Source organism: Chiloscyllium punctatum, chromosome 25, assembly GCF_047496795.1.
Source record: "Chiloscyllium punctatum isolate Juve2018m chromosome 25, sChiPun1.3, whole genome shotgun sequence".
Classification (NCBI taxonomy): domain Eukaryota; kingdom Metazoa; phylum Chordata; class Chondrichthyes; order Orectolobiformes; family Hemiscylliidae; genus Chiloscyllium; species Chiloscyllium punctatum.
The window spans coordinates 46,271,853-46,291,767 of record NC_092763.1 but is presented as its reverse complement, the minus strand read 5'-3'; the positions used below and the strand labels follow the sequence as shown (position 1 = coordinate 46,291,767).

The 19,915-nt window shown below is 38.2% G+C and overlaps 1 protein-coding gene across 3 annotated transcripts; it reads right to left on the bottom strand.

The window, feature by feature from the left end:
* Positions 1 to 1,975: 1,975 nt before the first annotated feature.
* On the bottom strand, positions 1,976 to 19,111 carry pdzd11 (PDZ domain containing 11). Of its 3 annotated transcripts, none has more exons than XM_072595204.1 (7): positions 18,989 to 19,111; positions 14,187 to 14,330; positions 11,296 to 11,379; positions 10,444 to 10,500; positions 9,706 to 9,804; positions 9,213 to 9,273; positions 1,976 to 3,180 (listed from the first exon to the last, which is right to left on the bottom strand). In XM_072595204.1, exons 2-7 carry the CDS (start codon positions 14,295 to 14,297, stop codon positions 3,146 to 3,148), a joined length of 447 nt encoding a protein of 148 aa, XP_072451305.1. In that variant the 5' UTR covers positions 14,298 to 14,330; positions 18,989 to 19,111; the 3' UTR covers positions 1,976 to 3,145. The 3 variants fall into 3 exon arrangements, with proteins under 3 accessions (XP_072451305.1, XP_072451307.1, XP_072451304.1); XM_072595206.1 differs by having other exon boundaries at positions 18,905 to 19,008; XM_072595203.1 differs by lacking the exon at positions 18,989 to 19,111 and adding an exon at positions 18,752 to 18,982.
* Between the last annotated feature and the right edge of the window lie 804 nt (positions 19,112 to 19,915).

Genomic DNA, 19,915 nt, shown 5'->3' with positions numbered 1-19,915 from the left:
GCTTGAATAGATACATCAAGCTACCGGACTATAAATTTGAGCTGTAATACAATTCTACAATAGCTGATAGTGCAACACATCTCAAAACCGTTTTCATTGGATTGACGGAGAACAGGCTTTCATTCAGGTCAGTGCAGTGTCAATTGGTTTAATATTAGAGTCTAGTAAGACCTTGCTTCTGCACCCGTTAAATCAGACTGATATAGACACAATTTTAATTGTTCCTTTCTCCATTGATGCTGCCAGATCTGTTTAGCTTCTTAAGCACACATTTGGGCAAATATGGATCAATTAAGTTAAAATTAAGGAAAACCTGTGTTAACTTCCAAAGGCATTTAAAAGTGAGAGCAAGCTAAAGCTCATGTATTTTTTTTAAAAGGGATACTTATATGAAACTTTGATCAAAGAACAGTTGATGCTGGAATTCTGAAACAAAAATTGCTTGAAGTCAGCATGCCTCGAAGCATCTGTGGAAAGAAAAGCATGATTAACATTTTGGGTACAGTGACCCTTCTTCAGAGCTCGTGAAATTAACTGAGTGACAAGCAACTTTAGCTATGAAAGTTCAATGTTTTTCCCAGAGGTTGATATGTATTAAATGACTTCAAATTGGGTGAACAAGGCTCAATTTCAAAACTTGCATATTATACAAAAAAGTGCAAGTATTGTGAATCATGAGGATAATAAACTTCAAAGAGATATTGATTGATTGACAATTTGATTTTAAAATCAAATGTTCAGAAAGAATACTAGGGTAAACGGCTCCTATTGATGGAATGATCCAGAGTCAAAGAAATAACAAAAGAACCAAAAGCTCCATGGAGGAAAATTTATTTTACATAGTGGTTAGGTTATGGAATCTCTGGCCGAGAGGTTGGCAGAGTTTCAACTGAAACTTTCACAGAAAAAGTAGGATAAGAGAGAAACCTTTTCAGGGTAATGGCAAGAACAGTGGGAAATGGGAGAGATGTTGTGCCTACAGAGGGCTGGCATCAATGTGGTCAAATGGCCTGTGTTTTTCTATGCTGGAAAACATGTTTTGATTCATAAAGGAATGAACATCAAACAAGCCTTCCTGTTTAACACATGACATGTATATATTAAAGCTTTTAATCTAAATTATTAATGTAATCACTATCTCAAATATGGCTTGGTATGCTATGTTGGCAAAGCACAATGGTAATTTTAGAGTTCTGGCTACAGCAATGTAGACAAGAGAGCGAAGTGTCTTCAGTGTGTGTAAACAACACCTTTATGGTTGGACATGTATATCATATTTTAAGATACTGCACAATGTGAGGCTGCAAAGACATCAAATATAATCAAGTAGCAATCATAGTACATGGAATTTTGACATCAAAAAGGAGGAATTTAATCTTTGATTGTATACTGACCTTTTGGTAAAGATGTTTCCTCTAAGATTGATTCTGGCAAATAATGATTTGAGATTTTTTTCTTGATGACATCTTCAGCAGTCAACATGGGCCCCCAATTAATGTTTGTATTGAGAGTTTTGTCATTGTCAATATCATAATGACAATGGAGATTTTTTAAAAATCAAACCGAGGAGCCTTCCAAAAATCAAATGACAAGATGGATTTCATAAACTGACACTGATTTAAAAGGAACTACTTAACTACTGTTAGAAATTTCTATTTTTTTTGTTGGACTAAAGAACTCCATGGTCTACTAGACTTATAATATCCACTGAAGAAAGGCCCAGTGGAATAAGTGAACAGATTATTCTGCTGCAATTTTGTTTACAGGCTTACATTGATGAAATAAAACCACATGCTTCAAATCATGGAAAATGAATTGTTTTTCAGATTTTGAAACAGTTTATTTCCCCAGCTTGTATTCGCACACATCAGATGGCATACAAGAACAAATTAGGCTGTTTGATATAGAACATGATTAAAAAGTTCATTGAGGTCTGCTCATTTTCACATATGATTAAATGATCAGAAAAGGTTCACAAGTTTTAACAAATATTTATTCTGTATTATCCACCAAATACCCCAAAATTATAGTTACAATTGTTGCATATAGTAAATATCTTCAAGAGGAGAGATTAAAGCATGCTGTGGAAACCATCAAGAAATTCCTCTCTTGCCTGTAACAGAGAAGATCCAGACATGCATTTTCCTGAATCACTTCCTGTTTCTGAGGAATTTCTCCCAAAAACAACATTTTAGCTTCAGACATTCCAGATAACCTCTTGCAGGGTCTCTGTCACCAGGTACATCCAAGCAAAAAAAAAAATCAAAAAACCACGCATTACATTAATCTTTCTGATCAAGAATTTGATTCAATAAATTGAGAAGTTCATGGTCTCAAAGTTTAGATTTCCAAGTGCCTTCACCACAATTTCCATAACTGCTTCATGATAGTATAATGCAACTATCTGTAGTGGGAGAACTGAAACCGATGCAGTTAAATCCAAAATGGGGTCAAGCAAAGCTGTGTGACAGTCCCCGTGTTCACCTCAACTATCCATGCTCTCTGCCATCCATTAAATATCATCTGGATGGTTGTAACTGTTGACATTATTGCTTTGAAAGATATACTAATTAAGTGCAGACATCTTGCTTACTGTGCTAAACATAAAAAAATTAGTTTCTTGGTTATATAGCCTGTAGAAACCATTACAAACCGTGGCGGTGACATAGAAGGTTGTGCCCTTATTGTTGCAAGATGTAGTATTGAATCAACAGACTTCAACATTTTATAACAAAACTAGAAGTCAGAAGGATCCTTAAAAGACAATTCTACATAGGGATAAGCAAAGCAGTAGCAACGATTGGGGCTTCTGACAATAACAGGTTTAAGATTCCTTTTAGATTCCCATGACAGTTGCAGAACCAGGCACTGTCTGAGTTTCAGTTCACAGAGTTCTCCATCATTGAAGTTTCCCCAAAATGTTCTCAATTCTCCAACAATTTACACTAACATAAATTGACTGTAAATCCTAGAAATGTTAAATATAAAATGCAGGAGGTATATTTATAAATCCCAAATTTCATTTTCAAATTTGTCCAAAAAAACCAGAAAACCCAATTTCAGAATCTCTCTAGATATTGAGCCAGTCGACTAGACATCTTCCAAGTACCAAACTTTTCAATAATTTCTAAGGCAGGACTTCCGATTAATGAACTGTCCTTTCCTTCTGCCTGCGAAAGTCTGAAAGAAAACAGATAAAATCTGACAATCCAATTTAAGATGAAATTAATTAGCTTCCAAACTTACATAATCTTATAAGAGTATATATTACAAAATATCTTTACCATTTCCCCACTGTAGACTATTATCTTCACAAGCTGATCATTCAAACCAGCAAAGTAAACCAAAAATCATATTGCATAGAGGGGCTACCAGCTCAGGTTGCCTACAGCAATAACAAAGGTGCTCCAACTAGCGAAGCAGTTTTATTTTGTCAGCAGGAATGCCTTTCATCTATATCATAATATTGCCTCTGATCTTGTAGATTACCTGATTAATAGGAGATTTAAGCAACAAAATCTGTATGGAAAATGCAAACACTTGCTACTGCCTGTACTGAAAAAAATGGCTACTTTCAGTATAGTCAAGATGGAAAATAAAATAAAAATGCTGTTCCCCATTCTCTTTAGATACTTGCCAAAAACACACTGATCTCCTAATTCTACAGAATTAGAAGATCAGTGTGTTTTTGGCAAGTATCTAAAGATTTATTTTTGTAAACACCAAGCAAATTAGCTGTGCTTGGTCCAGGTAACACTAGATATTGTATTACAGAGGTACATAGGAGATAATTTAAGATGCAGATTTTCTTGTGCTGCATAATTTAAAGCCCTAATAACTAAAGCTTTTACATCAGAATTTCAGTGTAAAAGAATGGTCCACTTTAGGAACCAGGTTTTTGAATTTTTTAGGAAATCTATTTAAAGCATAGCCCTCACCAGTAACAATTGAGGTCCTATGTCTTACTGCACATGTATGAAATATACACAAAATTATATACAAGAAATAGTTTAGCTGAACAATGCTGAACCAATTATTTTAAATGGATGAGGAATTTAATGTTGAATTTGTATCAACTTAAATGCATGGAGTTAACCAGTCCATGAATAATGAGGAAGTTAAACTCATTGCAATTAATATCCCTTCTACACACCTACATTCGGACTTGCTGGGAAGTGTTTTTAGTCATCTCTATCTCTTCCTATAAAGTCCTTAAAGTTCACTAATTTTTGGTCAGTCCTCATATTCCCCTTTAGCTGTGACGTGTTTTTGATTAAATAGTTGAAGCACCTTGAGGAGTTTTAGGTTAAAATGTGCTATGTGTTATTCAAATTTGTATTTATTATACTTGCTTTGTTCGAAAATAAACTAATATTTTTAAATAAAAGGACAGATTTTGAAGCTTTGATTTTGCACTCACATTCAGAATTGCAGCCTAGAGACCAGGAAAAACCCAGGTTCAATCCCTGATAGTTACTGTTAGATATTGATCATAGTTAGGGTGCTACAACTATCCCATGACAACCAAAAGGAGAAAAGAATAAATATCTACCATTGTTTTTAAATTACTCAATTATCACTTCTAGATAATATGTGTTGGGATTGCTCAGGATCAGAGTTTGGTTGACAAATAGTTAATGGAGGACATCTGAACACTGTCCAAACATATGAATGAGGTAGTGGAATAAAACTTGTATTTGTATAGTACCTTTCACATCCTCTAAACACCCCACGCCCCCTACCCCAAAAGCACTTCTATGTTGCTGGGATTTTAGGTCAGTACTTTTACAGGATATGAAAAAGAGCAGCCATAACGCAAAATCAAAGCTCCTACAAACAATGTGTTACTGCCAGGTAGTTAATTTATTTTTAAGAACTAATTGAGGAATAAGTAGCAGCCAGGACACTTAAGAACTCCTCTGCTCTGCTTCAAAATTGTGCAATGGAATCTTATACATTCACTTTCAGGAGTGTGCAGGGCAGCAATAATATCTCATTCAAAAGCTGGCATCCTTGATGCACATAACAGATTTTGTCTAGAATTTATGCTCAAGTCTGTGGAGAGATACTTGAACCCACAATCCAGAAGCATAATTATTATTCTTTGAGCTATAGTGACACTAGTTAAAGACATTTACAACAACTAGCACCTCAGAAAACAAATGTGATAAAAACTGAAACCAAACAGTTCAGTGATCCCAAACCAGCAAAATGTCATCTCCTCCACGGGACTCCAAAGATTTCTTGGTAACATGACCTCTTTCCTGTTGGTACATCATGATTCAGGTCATGAGAAACACTAATTTTCTCAGTTTTCTCAAACAGATGGAAGATGCTTGCTGGCAAGGTAGAATGTACAGCAGCAGTCAAACAAGCCAGAGAAAATATCAGAAAAATTTACAACAGTTAGAGGAGTTGAAACAAATTCCTTAATTTATAATGCACAATTATTTTAAATGTACACTTGTTTGTAGGGAATAGTTTACAATATTATAAAGGTGAAAGGGTAAAAACCTTTGTTCATGTCTCACCGTTATTTATGAGGATAAGGGAAAAGTAAACCACAAAACAAAAGACCTGTCAATCTAATAACTACTAGAATCTGTACTCGTCCTAACTAAGAACTTGGGACAAATTTAGACCACATGGATTTGTGTGGCCTCGTCTGACTGATTTAATTTGATACAAAATTTGTAGAAACTCAGTAGGTCTGGAATCATCAGTGATAAAAAAGTTGAATTAATGTTGAGGCCGGTGATTCCTCATCAGAAAATCTAATCTGATTTTGCTGCAAAAGTGTGCAAGTGTAATGAATATAAATGATAACGCAATTGGAGGAAGCCTTGCAATGGTTGAAAATTAGTTAGAAAAAGGTGACACAGTGGTTAGCACTGCTGCCTCACAGCACCATGGACCCGAGTTCAATTCCAGCCTTGGATGACTGTCTGTGTGGAGTTTGCACATTGTCTGCATGGGTTTCCTCCAAGTGCTCCAGTTTTTTTCCACAATCCAAACGATGTGCATGCTAGGTGAATTGGCCACGCCAAATTGCCCATAGTGTTCAGGGATATATAGGTTGGGTGCATGAGTCAAGGTTAAATGTAGGGGAATGGGTCTGGGTGGGATACTCTGAGGGTTGGTGTGGACCTGTTGGGCCGAAGGGCCTGTTTCCACCGTAGGGATTCTAATTCTTAAAAAAACCAAATAGGTTACAAAAAAGGAGAATGTGGCCTGATTGATGTAAGAAATGTTTTCCAAGGTTTGAAGTGGAGCTTTAGTATTTAGAAGTGACTTAGTGAAAAGAGTTCTACAGAACAGTACAAAAGGAAACAGGAAATTGCAAATGGACAAATGAAGTGAAAGGGAAACCAATCCTTCCGACCATTTGGGTTTTAAGCAGGAAAAGTTTTAAGTAGGTCAGAAAAGTTGCTACAGGGATAACTGGCTTGTGGCTGCCAAGCATTCATAGCAATGTCGTTTTTTTGATCCTTTGATGTTGGCTGTTCTTATCATTGTGAAGCAGAATTCACCAAACATTGGATTGTTCACCCACTAAATGGGGAACGCGAGCTGGATTTAGATCGTTGGAAGACAGATTAACTTTACCTTACTGATGACACTTTGTTGCAATTGTAATCCTGCTCAGTACAAGAGGAATTACAGGTTCAGACATTTGGTGTCTGTACTTGGCTGAGGAGCCATTGGTGTGAAGCTACCATCTCGAGGAAGATGACTGAATGTCTAAATTAGAATTCTGCCTAAACGTTAACAATATCCTAGTGCCAGGGATCACTGGTTGGCCTGCAATAGCAGATTCTGGTGGGTATGTAGTACCACTTGATTCAGGACAGATGTGTGCCATAACGGGCGCGCCCTCTTTCCCGTACCTGATTTCTGGCTCAGGGTTTCGTAAGTAGCAGAGCAGCTACTTCACTGCGATCTACTGAAGTCATCCCTCTAAAGAATTTGCGACAGTGGTTAGCACTGCTGTCTCATGGCACCAGGGACCAGGGTTCAATTATAGCCTTTGGCAACTGTGTGGAGTTTACATGTTTTCCCATGTCTGTATGGGTTTCCTCCAAGTGCTCTGATTTCCTCCCACAGTCTAAAGATATGCAAGTTAGATGAATTGGCATGCTAAATCGTCCGTAATCTGCAGGCATGTGCAGACTGGGTGGACTAGCCATGGTAATTGTGGTGTATGGGGATAGGGTCAAGGGCTAGGTCAGGGTGGGGTGCTCTTTGGAGGGCCATTGCAGACTTGATGGGCCAAATGACCTAATTCTGCACAAGGGATTTTATGAACTGTGGCGAGCTGAGTTTGGCAAGGGATAGTTAGAGGTCATCCATCATGTCCAGGAAGAATAAATTGGAATATTTTCTACACAATAAGCAAATGAAAATTCTGGAGGTATAAAGGATATCCATACATATTATCAGATCCCAGAGCGAAACCTGGTTTGTTATATCCCAACATTTTTTTTTAAATCCTGGAGGTCAGTTATTGAACATATTCACAAGAGGTTATCAGTTAACTTTTAACAAAGAATAAGATGTTTATTAAATAAGAAAAAATGAATTATGTTACACTAAGCAAAAAAGCCTGAACAACTTAATTAAAAACCACATAAAAAGATTCAAATTCACACTGTTTTATTCCAGCAATATCCTTACAAACACTCAAACCTCAACAGAGAGTCACCATTGCCACTGCTTTTCGTTTCCTTTTGGCAAATTTCTGTGTCCCCTTAGCTGCTGATTTCCTTCAGTTGCCATGTCTCTGAGACACTTGAAACAAACCGCAAACTAAACTCGTCAAAACTTCAGAGCAAATACTGGAGTTTATTAAGCTTAATTTCCAGGCCAGATTTCTTTTTGGGAGAGCCTCTAAACCTTTGCACACAAATACACAGACTAACTAATTGACTTTTTGAATTATTCTGTCAGTATCAAAAGGATGACACACAGACACCTGCACTAGGTAACAGCGTAGACAGAATAAGAACAACCTTTTCATAAAAAAATACAATTGTTAAAACCCAACTCTTCAGATTAAGGTAATAAAACCTCATTAAATAGCATATAAACAAGAAGTCATCTCTGTACCAACTCAAACCAATACTACAAAATCAAACTAAAAAGAAACATCTCTTCCCCCACATCTTAACACAAATTAAAAATATAGATTAAACTTCAAATTATATATTGTTCTAAACACCACAAACCTCAAAGCTTGCAGACATAAACAAAAGGCAAAAAGCCAATGAAATATTGGTCTTGATCAGAAGGAAATTGGAAAATAAAGAACAGGAAATTATGTTTTATTCGTAGTAAACCTTGGTCAGATTGGATTTGTTCAGTTCTAGATTTCAGCAAAGGTTTCGTAGACACAGTACACAGACACAGAATGATACAATGGATTAAAGGAATAAACTGAGGATAGGCTGTATTAATTTGGATGATAGTTCCACTGAACACACCAGATTTAGGAGTGATTTAGAATCACAGTCAGAGATGTACAGCATAGAAATAGACCCTTCCATCCAAATTGTCCACGCTGAACAGATATCTGAGATTATATCCCTCCAACATCCTTCCTATTCATATATCCATCCAGGTGCCTTCTAAATGTTGTAGTTGTACCAGCCTCTACCATTTCCTCTGGCAGCTCATTCCATACACATTCCACCCTCTGCATGAAAAAGTTACCACTTAGATCCCTTTTAAATCTTGCCCCTCTCACCATAAAGCTATGTTCTCTAGTTTTGGACTCTCCCACCCAGGGGAAAATACCTTATCTGTGTACCCTATACATGCCCCTCATGATTTTATAAACTCTATAAGGTCACCCCTCAGAAATAAAAGATTCAACAAGGGTTAATTAAGAGACTCTATTCTTTCAAATGTGGAAATCCAGGACAGGAGGCCATAAAATTAAAACGAAGGTAAGGTGATTCATTCTAAAAGATCAGGAAGCAGCTGTTCATATAAAAGATTGTCAAAATTTGGAACTCTTCCAGAAAAGCTGTGGATGACAGGTCATCTAAGTTTTCATGTATATTTGTGTTACATAAGTACATGAAGAGAGAAGGTTCAAACGCAAAGGCAGATAAACTGTCTTGAGATCAGCAATATTCCATTTATGAAGGCAAAAACTGACTTCAAGGTTTACTCACAATCCTAATTCCTATCACTGTATGGAAAGTACTCACTGTATGGAAAGTAACGAACCCTCATGGTGATTTCTTTGGCAGATTTCAGGATCTCAACAGCCTATACAACAGAAAAACACATAACTTAACAAGAACAAAGGTCTGAAAGGAAAACAGAAGGTGATTGTTTGCGTGAGTGGAGAAAAACAATATTTTGTTTCAACAATAAATGCAAGTTATCTGAACAGAATCCATCCATTAGCACTGCTATGTCTGATGTTAACTGATTTAATTACATTAAGGAATAACAATCATCATTTATATTCCTCTGAACTTTAATCTATGCAGCAAGTTAGGATACTGGTGTTGCGGTCAGGCCCTGAACTGAAAAAGATCAATCACGTGGAAGGGACACTATTATCATTAACTGTTATCACTGAACAGTGGTTCATATTGCATAACCTGAACTGATGTTACAAACTTTCAAAATTATTGCCCCACATGTTTAGTCTTAAGGGTTCACATAGATACATTTCTCTGCTCTGGAACTTACCTTGCTATGCTCTATGTCCTGGAAGTCAATGTCATTCACTGCAAGGACCTGATCGCCCTCCTGCAGCCCTGCATGATCTGCATCGGAATCAGGAATCACCTATGATAAAAGGCAATTACTTACTCTTGGGTTTGTAATCAAGAACACGCCTGAAAACACATAGACATTCTTATTTAATATGAAGTCATCTATACTAGCAGAGATCTGCAGAACATCAACAACTAACCTTTGCCACAACCAGGAGTGGTGCATAAAAAGGGAAAGGGAAGAGTATTTGTGTGCATAAATGTGTTAGATCTTCCACTCTGTTCTAAGGTTGAGGTGCATTGTTGACACATTGATCCCAAATTTTTTTTCCCAATATTCCACAGCCTCCATGAGTGACATTACCAATCCACCACTGAATTAGGAAATCATCCACTATGGTGTATGACCCTGAGGGATAGGACTGAGGCCACCCAAATTAATTTCATAGCAGACTCTAAAGGTCAGTGGACAAGAGAGACTTCCGTCCATCAGCTTGTATTGGATTTAAATACTAAATGTTAACATTTTAAACAACTGACTTTTTATACCAGAATTCCTCAAGTTATTCTCTGAATAGTTGTCACTCCTTAGCCAAAGATCGAGTCCTATGCCTTTGTTCTTACTCAGTGTAAAACTCCAAGATTCTAACTTGGACATAATACTCAATATAAGAACATAAAACTGTAGCATACTTGAATGATGAATACAAACCTTAGATATGAAGATGCCAAGCTGAGAGGCCTTGCCCCCTCGGATGTTGAATCCCAGCTGCAAAAAACAAATACACAATTAATTTTGTGAAACATCAGATTTACAGAATTTCCAACGCAGTATTACATTAATCCTTAGACAAAGCCCTACCAAGAATCCACTGCAATAGTTGATGTCCTGGCTGACAATCAACTTTAGCACCGTAGGCTGGATCAGTTACAACACCAAAATTCCATATTGTATTGCCACTAATTTAATTTCTAGTGGATTAACTTTGGGCTGCACTCAAAGCAATGCTTGACAATCAGAGCTAATTTTCAACTATACATTTCCTTCTCCCCAAGTTAACTCAATAAAGAAGCCACGTCAAAAAAGATAAATTGGAGCATCATTCAAAGGAACACTGCCAAATTAAAAACAGTTCACCCCTCTAAGAACAAAGATGTGGCTGCTTCAAACTCATTTCACCAAGAATCCCCTATAACCATTAGACCAATGTGAAACTATGTTCCCAGTAACTTATTCAAATTTGTTATACCATGGGAGACTGGAAAACATGGTCTATGATGGTTCCTCATTATTGAAGCAGTAACCAATCGCCTGGATATCAAACTAAGGAACTCACTGCCTGTGGCAGTTATAGTATCAAACTGTCAATTTGCAGTATACCAACTCAAACCTTTGCAATCCATTTAATTATCCTTTTAAACTGGTTGAGTACCAACCATTATTGGATAAAAATTAGGGCAAAAATATTAACATTAAAGCTGAAACACTGCATCCACAAAGCACTTGGAGCTTAATAATTTCCTTTAATTTACAAATACTTACTTAGGTATGAAGAGTTAATACCTGAGCTCCAGAGGGTTTCTTCAACTGGATTATTCGAGGTAAAAACTGGGTCAGTTCATTGTTGTAATCTGAGTGATGTAACCTCTAAAAGAATCAAATAAAAGCTAGTTTCAATTAAAAAAAAATCACATACACCGTATTCTTCATTCCCTGAAAAATAAAAAAATCAGGTTCGTACCTAAGTTTGCAACATCACTGACCACAGTGAAGCAAGGCTTCTTATCTCATACAATGATCCCTTTGGAGACCACTAACATTTAAAGAGAAATCCAAATTCCTAGCAATTAGCTAAACCAAGTTATACAAGATTTCACAGTTTTAAAACAATTAGAAAAATTATTGTATTTAAAGCTTTAAGCTTACCAATAGGTCTTTAAGCTTACCAATATAGCTTAAAGACCTATGCTATAACTCCAATTCTCCTTATTATTTCCATCCAAGATTGAATCAAGGTTTCATAAGTGCATTCACGTTTCTTCGCGGCAACCTACAATTATGTTACCCCACTCCAAAATGCACTTCAATGTCCCTCAGTGTTGCAGTTTTCTCAGCAGTAAAATATTATGAGGGTCCTTCCATTAAGGTTTTGGCTAAGCAATGCTCCAACCTTCCATTAAGGCTTCATGACTGAGAATGTCTTAGTCTCTTGCTCTGATTGCTAGCAGATACCAAACCACATTCTAAGTCTTTCAAGCTAATTCAACAGAGCCTTATGACAGAAAGCTCAAAACCGCTATAGATGTTTTCCTCATAATAATAAAAAAGATGGCCTTCAATCACTTCACATTCCATAACTTTAAATATTTGATCTATATAAGAACCAGTAGCTCTCAATCTATTGAACTACAGTCCACATCAAATCAAAAACTCTGACCAAACCAGTTCAAAAGAGTCACTGGACTCAAATAGTAACTCCTTCTACACAGATGCTGCTAGAACTGCTGAGTTTATCCAGCACTGTTATGTTTGGATCTCCAGCATCTCACTATTTTTCTTTTATTCGAAAATTGACTGCCTGCTTTCTGAGCAAAGATCCCAAAAACCTCTACCTTCTTAATCCATCTCTACAACAGTATTGTACACTTTGAGACAACCTCAAACTGAAGTGCAAATTTAGATATTTTGATTCTGTAACCCATATGAATAATTTGTATAGTCAATAGATTTTGCAATCATTTATCCAGAACTTTGCCCCGAGGAAACAACTTCCTTATTGACCAAGTACCCTAATCTCTCTCCTCCTAAGAATTTAATACTTAATTTAAACTTTTCATTGAAGGAAATGGTGACCCTCTGGCTCTACCACAAACCTAACAATGAATAACTTACTATCCAAGCATTTCCACATCACTTCTGAGCTTGCTGAATAATCACAGGCTATTTCAAATGCAATAAATGCATGGTCATTTGTATCACATTTGTTTATCAGTTTCTCAACTTGATACAACCATTCATCTACTGCTTAAACTTTTAGATACATTAAAAAACATAAATTATGAATGTGATATTCCCAACACACGTACAAGCACATCTCTTTCCCAAGATTCAATTTCTTCTTCCTTGATTCTACTTCCTAAATTGACAACCACCTAATTTACCCTCTAGGTCTCTATGTTGATCAAAATTCAGTTGACACTGAATTTTCCAGGTTTTTCCAGGTTTTTCCAGGTTTTGCTCATCTCTCCTTTAAATCTACAATTATCACCGTTGAGGGCTCTTGTGGCACAGTGGTAGCATGCTTACCTTTGAGTCAGGAGGCTTGGTTCAACCCTATCCACATGTGCATTAACAACTTTGAACAAGTTGATTAGAAAATATTTAAAGTCATCACCTTTTTCTCAAAAACAAACCTTTAATCTCATTTGCCCTTACAAACTGCCATCTAATCTCTCACATTTCCTTCTTTTCCAAAAGGTCCTCAAAGATGGCCTTCAATCACTTCACATTCCACATATTGGTCAATAATTCGTAAATTGGTGCCAATCTTTCCAGGACTCCATTTGTAAATCCCTTCAATCAGAATTTTGCTCCTTAACTAACCAAAACTACTGTTATCAATAAATTATAAATGGTCTGTGGCAAAGCCACAATCTATCTCTCCTTGTCCTTCTGGATCAGTCTGATGTTCTTGAAGTGGTTGACCACTGCACTCCCACCCTGTTGGATGAGACTGTTCTCACCTAGTTCCATTATAACTTGAGATGGCTTCTTCTCCAGCTCCCAAAAACCTTTGGTGTACCCAAATAACTTATCCTTCGAACCCACTCAATTATCATTGTTACACATTTCAGGAGACTTCTCAAAGCGTAATGGTAGCTTTGAAATGCATTTTAACACCCAGCTAAACATACACTATTCCAATATCCCTCCCAACTCCTCTAGTTGTTAAATTATCAGACTGATGATCTGATATCCTGATTTTCTGCAGGAGCATAAATTTGTTCCAAATAATAAAAAAAGACACATCATTTTTCCAGTCTCCACAAAAGCTCCATCACTCTTCCTGGCATCAAAATCAGAACATATTGCTAAGTTGAGGTCATATTTGACCCATAGACAAGCTTCTGACCACCTGCTTCCACTACGAACTGTGCCAATTTCACTTTCATAATATTGCTCTCATCTGCTAAAACCCTCATTTGTTTTTTTAAAAAACACTCGAGACTCAGCTATCCCAATGTATTCCTGACCGACCTCCCACAATCTACCATCCATAAAGTAAAGAATTACTTTGCTGCTTGCATCCTAACTTTCATCATATCTCATTCTAGCAGTTTTAAAAAAAAATTAAATCATACTGGTCCGGATGTGCCAAAGTCAATTCTCGAATCCTAGTTACTACACCAATCAAGCACAGATTACCAAAATTTAAACATAAGCAACACAGTTACCTCCTGCAAAGGGATCCAAGGAGGTGGATTTTCATATGGTGGTAAAAATACTACTGGATACTGATAGTCATCATAATTGCCTTTTGGATCTGCGTATACTCGGTTTGACATTGGATTCGTTCAGAGATTGGTAACCAGTAAAATCTGCAAACACAATCACAAACAGCTGTGAATGGCTAAACATTTTTACTTAAAACTGCATTGTAAGAGGTCATAAATTTACTCTATATAAACCAGAAGGGTCATTTAGCCTTTTTAATGTCACTCATCCAGAAAGAACCTACATCCCACTCATCATTAAATCAAGTTGCTGCTTAATGTTTAAACATGTTTGCCTCCATTACTCAACAGTTTGAGATAAGAATGATGCATAATTGTAAAGTTGTTTTTTTTGTTAATTTGAACCTGTGCCCCTTGTCCTTTTTCAATTTAACTGGGAAGTAGTTTTTGAAGTATTTTTTCATACCATTTGTTATATTATGTACATTCACAAATATATGGCCACCTCACAAAACAGCCAACCCTGAAATGATACACAGCTGCAATAAGATTACAATTTACTGTTTGCAAAATCTGGAAAATGCAGAGTTACAGGGATAGATAGAGGAGTGGGTCTGGATGGGATGCTCTTTGGAGGGTCGGTGTGATGGACTCAATGGATTGTAGGGATTCTATGATTCTATTCTATGATAAACAATGAACCAATTTATAAATTGGTATCTTCAGTCGTATTCTCCAAGGCCTTGATTTCTATAAAATCTTTTAAAATGCAAACAAAAATACACCACCCACTCCACAGTCTTCAAAATGTCAGAACACAAAGCAACTATTCAAAAACCTGCATTTTTAAAGTAGCGACGATCTCAATCACAGGATGTTTCAAAGTATTCTATAGCCAATAAAAAGTGCGTTCACTGTTATAAATATAGGAAATACTGCAATTATTTTCTACTCACCAAACAGCAATATTGTAACCATCAGATAATTTACACATAATGTTGATGGAGACATTTAGCCAGTCATTACTGCACGATTGTTAATTTTCATTTCCAATAACTTGTTAAACTTCTTTCAGTACTAAGTATTATAAGCATATTTCCTTCTGTCAAATCTTGTAGGCCATCTGTTTTACAAATATTTTGCTGTTTGAAAACAATAACTAAAGTCATAAGGTAACTGGTCATCTATTTGCCACTACATTTTTCCATAGATCCTGCGCAAGATATAGCAAAGCAAAGAAGTGCAAAGTATTCCGAACCAAATTGTCGCAAAATTATCTTTACATGTTTTGCAAAGGTATTGCACCAGAATGTGACTCAGGTGTATTTACTCTTCTCCAGTGTTCTTATTGATATGATTGTATCTGATCCTTTGAACTATAAGTCAATAATATCCAAAACAGAAGTGGAAAGAAATGGGAATTCCTTCACACTTGGGTGTAATCACCTTATGGTCTATCCAGAAAGCTGGGCTGGGTTGAGCTGAGCTTATAATTCCCACTGACACACTACCCTGGGCTTTATTAATAGGGGCAGAGCACAAGAGCAAGGTGGTTATGCTGAACTTGCAGAAGCCACTGAATCAATCTCAACTACAGCATCATGTACTGCTCTGAGCTCTAGTAAAGATTTGCTTATTGGATGTTATTTATAACAACAGCGCCAGGGCTGAAGCATTTCAGTTACAGGGATAGATTGGAGAAATTGTGACTGTTCTCCTTGTAGAGAAATTGAAAGTAAAATTGCCATAGTTGTACTAGACTATAGGGCTGTTCTCTCACCAGAGAGAGATGATCGGTGATTGTTACCTGAGGGGTTGCCATGCCTCAGGCAAGGAGAGTGACTAAGAAGGAGTCTTCCATAATAACTTGGTGGAGGAATTGAACCCACATTATCACTCTGCATCACAAACCAGCCATCCAGCCAACTGAGCAAATTGATGTCTCCAGCCAAAAGGTTGTGTTACAAGTCAGTTCCTAACAACCACAAGTGCTCATTCAACTGCTGCTCAATTTTCCATTTCTTTGTTTGAGCACATGCTAGCATCCCTACTTCATAAACCTACTTTATTTTCTTTCTGCTTGGCTGGGTATCCTGTTTGATATCAAGGTCATCAGTCAATTCAATGGCATCAGGTAGCACATCATGAATGCTTGAGAGGCCACGAGGAATGATCTCTTAGTGGAGGTGTTCAGTGCGTACACAATAGTCTGACCTGGATGTCCATAGTCCCAATTTGAGTTTTTCATCATTCCAAAAGTGTCCATATTTTCACTAGACCATCCACAAACAGTTGAAGTTTGTCCAAATTTTCCTTGGAAATTGAAACCTTAGACTTCACTTGGGACGTGGTTGAAGATAGGAACTCATTTTAGTGAGTTATCTTGTGCCAATGACAGAGCAAGGCACAGGCATGCTATTGAAACTCTCCAAAATCTTACAACTACTCCCATCCTTGTGGCTCAGTGGTTAGCACTATTGCCTCACAGCACTAGGGGCCTGGGTTCGATTCCCCTCCCAGGCGACTGTCTCTGAGCAGTTTGCATGGTCTCTGTGTCTGCACAGGTGCTCTGGTTTCCTCCCAGAGTCCAAATATATGTAGGTTAGGTAGAGTGTGCAGGCTGGGTGGATCAGCCATGGGAATTGCAGGTTACAGGGTTGGGGAATCTGGATGAGATACTCTTCAGAAGGTCAGTGTGGATTCGCTGGGAAAATGGCCTGCTTCCACACTGTAATGATTCTACAATTCTAACTAATCAGCTATTTGATCAGACAGTTCCATGTGAGCCTTAGAATCAAATTAGGCTTCCCACACATAACCAACGTACTCCCACAGGGATCAGCTCTCTTCAACATATGCCAATGACTTCCCTCCCTCGAAAATAAAAATTTTTCACATATTTAGCCTGGGTTTTCCATGCTAAAGAACTCCAGGATATTGAGAAAACAATATGAAAGATTAATGTTTGCTGGAAGTCTTAGCGAAAGTAAAACATCCAAAATTTTTAAAGGGCTTGACAGGGTAAATGCTGAAAGGATGCTGCCCCTTAGGGGAGAGCTAGGACTAAAGTCCATAATCTTAGAATAAAGGAATGTCAATTAAGAGTGAATTTCTTCCCTCAGAGATTTGTGTCTTTGGATATCCTTGCTACAGAGAGCAGTGGAGGCAGAGTCATTGAGTCATAGGGATGTACAGCACCCTTTGGTCCAACACATCCATGCCATCCAGATATCCGAAGTTAATCTAGTCCCATTTGCCAGCACTTGGCCCATAACCCTCTAAACCCTCGCAATTCATATACCTATCAAGAGGTTTTTTTAAATGTTGTAATTGTACCAGCCTCCGCTACTTCCTCTGGCAGTTCATTCCATACACACACTACCCTTTGCGTGAAAAGGTTGGCTCCATAGGTCCTTTTTAAATCTTTCTCCCCTCACCCTAAACCTACACCTTCTAGTTCTAGACTCCCCCAATCAGGGAAAACATTTTGTCTATTTCCCCTATCCTTGCCCTTCATGATTTTATAAACCTCTAAGGTCACCCCTCAGCCTCTGACACCTCTTGATCAGTAGGGGAATAGAGGATTACTGACAAAACACCGGAAAGTGGATGTGAGGAATATCAGACCAGCCACAATCCTGTTTAACGGTGGAACAGACCTGAGAAGTCAATAAGTCTACCACTTCTATTTCTTATGGTCTAGGAACCACAGGAGTTCCTTATGAAGTTAATTGGCATAAGTAAGCCCTCCACCAAGAGCAAAACAGTAAACAATAAAGAGTTAATATAAAACAAAACTAAAGATGCTTGAAATCTGAAACAGTAAAGAGTGTTCATCAGATTCCTCTGTTCTGAGAAAGTCACTGGACCTGAAGCATTAACTCTGATTTCTCTCCACAGATGCTCCCAGACCTGCTGAGCGTTTCCAGCAATTTCACAGAATCGTAGAATCCCAACAGTGGGGAAACAGGCCATTTGGCCCAACAAATTCACACTGACCCTCCGAAGGGCATCACACCCAGACCCATTCGCTACATTTCCCCTAATACAAATAACCTATACAGCCCTGAACACTATGGGCAATTTAGCATGGCCAATTCACCGAACCCGCCCATCTTTGGATTTGGTGAGGGGGGGGGGGGGGTCCTACACAGTCACAGGGAGAATGTGCAAACTCCACACAGTTTACACAAACTCCCTGGCACTTGTTTTTGTTTCTGATTTACAGCATCTGTAGTTCTTCCAATTTCTACTGTTAGCCCATTGTTGTGCTCTCCCACATCATTCTTAGTCTGGCCCTTTAATGTCACGTCCTCCTCTAAGATTAGTGAAGCCAGCAAAGAATCATTTCTTCTCCTTCAGATTCCACATTCCAGGTCTATAGTTGGCGTTTCAGTAACTTGCCGTCTAAAATATCTATTTTCTTCCTTCGATTTTATTGTTAAGATTCAATTTTCAACAGCATAAAATATTTCAGCAGCACCCATAATCCCACAACACCTTCCCTTTAATATCCGACCAGTCCATAGGCCGCAGCCTCCTCAAACGTTGCAATTTGAACTTACTCTGACACCAGTTATCAGAAATATGTCCAAACAGACTGGGGCTGGTCACGTGCACCCACCAACGCCGCGGCTCTGTTTATAAATCAGTCAACAAGACGCACACACATACAAAATTAAACGCGAAAAAGGAAATTTCCCGAAACGCAACGTTACGGGTTTCCGGAGGTCAGGTCTGGGGCTCAGATCCACAGGCGGGAAGGGATGAGGGTGAGGACCGCGACGACAAACCGAGCCCACCTGGGGAGAGCTTCAGGAACCGCCCGCCGCCCGCCGTGCGCGTGCGCCAGCCGGGGAATCACGTGACTACAATTTGAACTCGGCGGTGACGGTTAGGGCTGAGAATGTGTTGCTGGAAAAGCGCAGCTTGGTCACGCAGCATCCCCGAGCAACAGGAAAATCGACAAAAAAAACCCCTTCATCAGTTGACGGTTGGGGAACCTGGTGGTGGGAGGAGGATTAAAGTTAAATCCTCATAACATGTGGACTCCTTAAAAACTACCAAACTTCTAGTTGACTGTCACTTAACGCACCAGTATGTTCTCAGCCAACGTGTGTGTTTTGGACCCACTTCGGTGTTTCAGCACTGTTGGTGACACCTTTAATCACATCACTGAGGATTGAACTGAATTAGCTTTATTGCCACATACTCAAATGAATACAGGTGAGAAGTTTCCAGTCGCTGCATGACAGCTCCATCTTAGGTACAAAGGAACAGATACTTAAAGAAAACAAAAATAAAGAAAATAGTCCAGCATTACAGTTCAGAGGAATAAATCAAAGATAAAGGAAAAATTCAGAATACCTATCTTTCCCACCCCTTTCCATGCCACAACCTGTCAGGCGTAACCATGTCCATTCTTGCTGCTGCGCCATTGCACCACAGGAAAGACCAAAGGAAGGGAAAAAAGCAATAGAGCAGAAACAAAAGGAAAATTAATGGGCTCTAGGCAAGAGATTGCATGCAGCCCTGTTCCTCTGCTGCTATCTTGAACTGGACTGAGTAGACTGGTGGAGCAGTTACTGATCCAATTTGATTTGTTCAGCTTCTTCTGTACAGGGTATACCAGGGCAGTTTTCCACATGGTCAGGAAGGACCATAATTTAAGATCTTTCTGGTCAAAATACAATGGTGGTCCATTCAGTTATCAGACCCTTTCAGTGCAT

What these genes read in the sequence shown, in the direction of transcription:
- pdzd11 (XM_072595204.1), bottom strand. Translation starts at nt 14,297, where the DNA reads ATGTCAAACCGAGTATACGCAGATCCAAAAGGCAATTATGATGACTAT. An exon ending in CTTGGATCCCTTTGCAGGAG is followed by an intron (nt 11,380 to 14,186) that starts GTAACTGTGTTG and finishes TGATTCTTTTAG; the next exon opens with AGGTTACATCACTCAGATTA. An exon ending in TTGGCATCTTCATATCTAAG is followed by an intron (nt 9,805 to 10,443) that starts GTTTGTATTCAT and finishes CTTTTATCATAG; the next exon opens with GTGATTCCTGATTCCGATGC.